The sequence below is a fragment of the Daktulosphaira vitifoliae genome, unplaced genomic scaffold, assembly GCF_025091365.1.
Source record: "Daktulosphaira vitifoliae isolate Bord-2020 unplaced genomic scaffold, ASM2509136v1 Scaffold_3, whole genome shotgun sequence".
Taxonomy (NCBI): domain Eukaryota; kingdom Metazoa; phylum Arthropoda; class Insecta; order Hemiptera; family Phylloxeridae; genus Daktulosphaira; species Daktulosphaira vitifoliae.
In genome coordinates, this window is record NW_026099574.1 from 30,047,799 (window position 1) to 30,049,554 (window position 1,756).

General features: G+C 22.8%; 2 protein-coding genes across 7 annotated transcripts in view; both read left to right on the plus strand.

Moving 5' to 3' along the window:
- Window positions 1–907, plus strand: part of LOC126902945 (putative leucine-rich repeat-containing protein DDB_G0290503) — a 46,967-nt gene extending 46,060 nt beyond the window's left edge. The window contains exon 10 of one of the 2 annotated variants that reach the window (XM_050680739.1): window positions 172–907. In XM_050680739.1, coding sequence (XP_050536696.1) covers window positions 172–213 — 42 coding nt within the window. In that variant the 3' untranslated portion in view covers window positions 214–907. The remainder of the gene's footprint in view (window positions 1–171) is intronic. The other variant, XM_050680740.1, reaches the window with a different exon arrangement.
- The window catches only part of LOC126902947 (uncharacterized), a 29,793-nt gene that overhangs the window by 6,619 nt on the left and 21,418 nt on the right, over window positions 1–1,756 (plus strand). The gene's annotated exons all lie outside the window — the stretch shown is intronic.

Sequence of the window (1,756 nt, forward strand, 5' to 3'; positions counted from 1 at the left end):
CTATCAAAAATTTGGTTCTATTCCATCAAGCTGTTCAAATTTTTCTGTTTTTCCTAATACAAACATTAACTCACATACTTGGGGAGACATTGTATATAAACACAAATTGTAAAAAAAGTAAATCAGTAAAAACATCAATTTTTCAAAGTGTTTTTTTATTTATAATTACAGATTGATGCTTGGGATGATCATTCAGAAGTATGCAGTGGATAAAAAATAAAAAATAATTTGTAGTGCCAAAAGATCTCATAAATATTTAACAGACTAACTTTTGTCAGCTTACTGCTACTTTATTTATTAATAATATTTATGAGGTTATTGTATAAACCGTTATTAGCTTATATTTGGTTTGTTTTACACATCTTTGTATACAATTGTATCCCTAACATTTGTAAATGTGTAAGAAATGTTTTTTAATTTATTAAAAATCCTATACATACCAAACTAGTGTGAACCTTAAATGATTTAATTTTAAACTTTGTTGTCTTGTAACATATTTCTCTTAGTCTTTTTGTTTAATTTCCTTGTAATAAATATTAATTTCATTTGTTTAAAAAAATAATATGTTCAAATATAAGGCTTCTGTTATTTCAAAACAGATTATTTCATCATTTAAATTATTACATCAGTACAAACATAATTGTACGACTATTTTTATAATAAATCAATGGACTGCTAATTGATAAATTGTACCGAATTTATATGAAATATTTAAATATATGTACCAAAGAACGTAAAACTATTTTTTCCATCTTGAATTTAAAAGGATATTGTTTAGTTGATACCTCTTTGGCATCAAAAATCAGATTTTTAATTTGTTAGATTTCATTTATAAAATTTTTAGTTGGAAAAAAAACCGACTTTGTAAATTACATTTATCACTATAGTGTGTTGAATAGTGTACTGATAATTTAGTTTATATCTGTATGTTATGTATGATTCTATTAAATATACAAATTATAAATTATTAGTCATAAATTAATTCTTGCTATCAAATAAATAAAATGTTTCATTGAATAAATTGTTTTTTGGTTGCTATGTTGTTATTTTGTTGCCATAACGACGATGATATTTTGTTTTTAACAATCGTAAAAATATTCTAACTTATGATAAATTTCGCTTTCAGTTAGCTGGGTTTTTAGAACATAGGTAAGTTGACTTTAATTTTTAGAAATGTAATAAAATAAAATAATTTTACAAGCTTATATCGTGTGGGATTTTAATTATTAAATGTTTACAAATATTTTCATTGTTATCAAGTTGGAGTAATTGATAAGTTTTATACTGTTAGTATGATTATCTGAAAATTCAAATGACCATCATGATAAGGATTATTTAATAAAAATATATAGCACTAATATAAGTTATTAAACTTTTTAAGTATTCCTCAAATAACAATCATTAAATGTGACAATATTCGTTAATTTGTTTGTTTTAGTTTAAATTTTGATAAATTAACATATTGTATTAATAATTGTTTTAAAATGGTAAAATTAACATAAAAATTCAAGTAAAATAAGTTTGTATGTTATTTAATAAAAATTAAGAAGAATCGAATTATTATTTGTTTTTGGTTAATTAAAATTAAAGTAATATATTTATTATAGCTATGTCATTATTCAGAGCGAGAGATTGCTGGTCGACATTATGTGGCCAAAACGAAACGTTTAGCTGTGATGCTTTAACGGTAGATAACTTATTTGAAGATACAGATAAAAAACATGAGGACAATATCATTGTAGGAAGTTTAAACGGT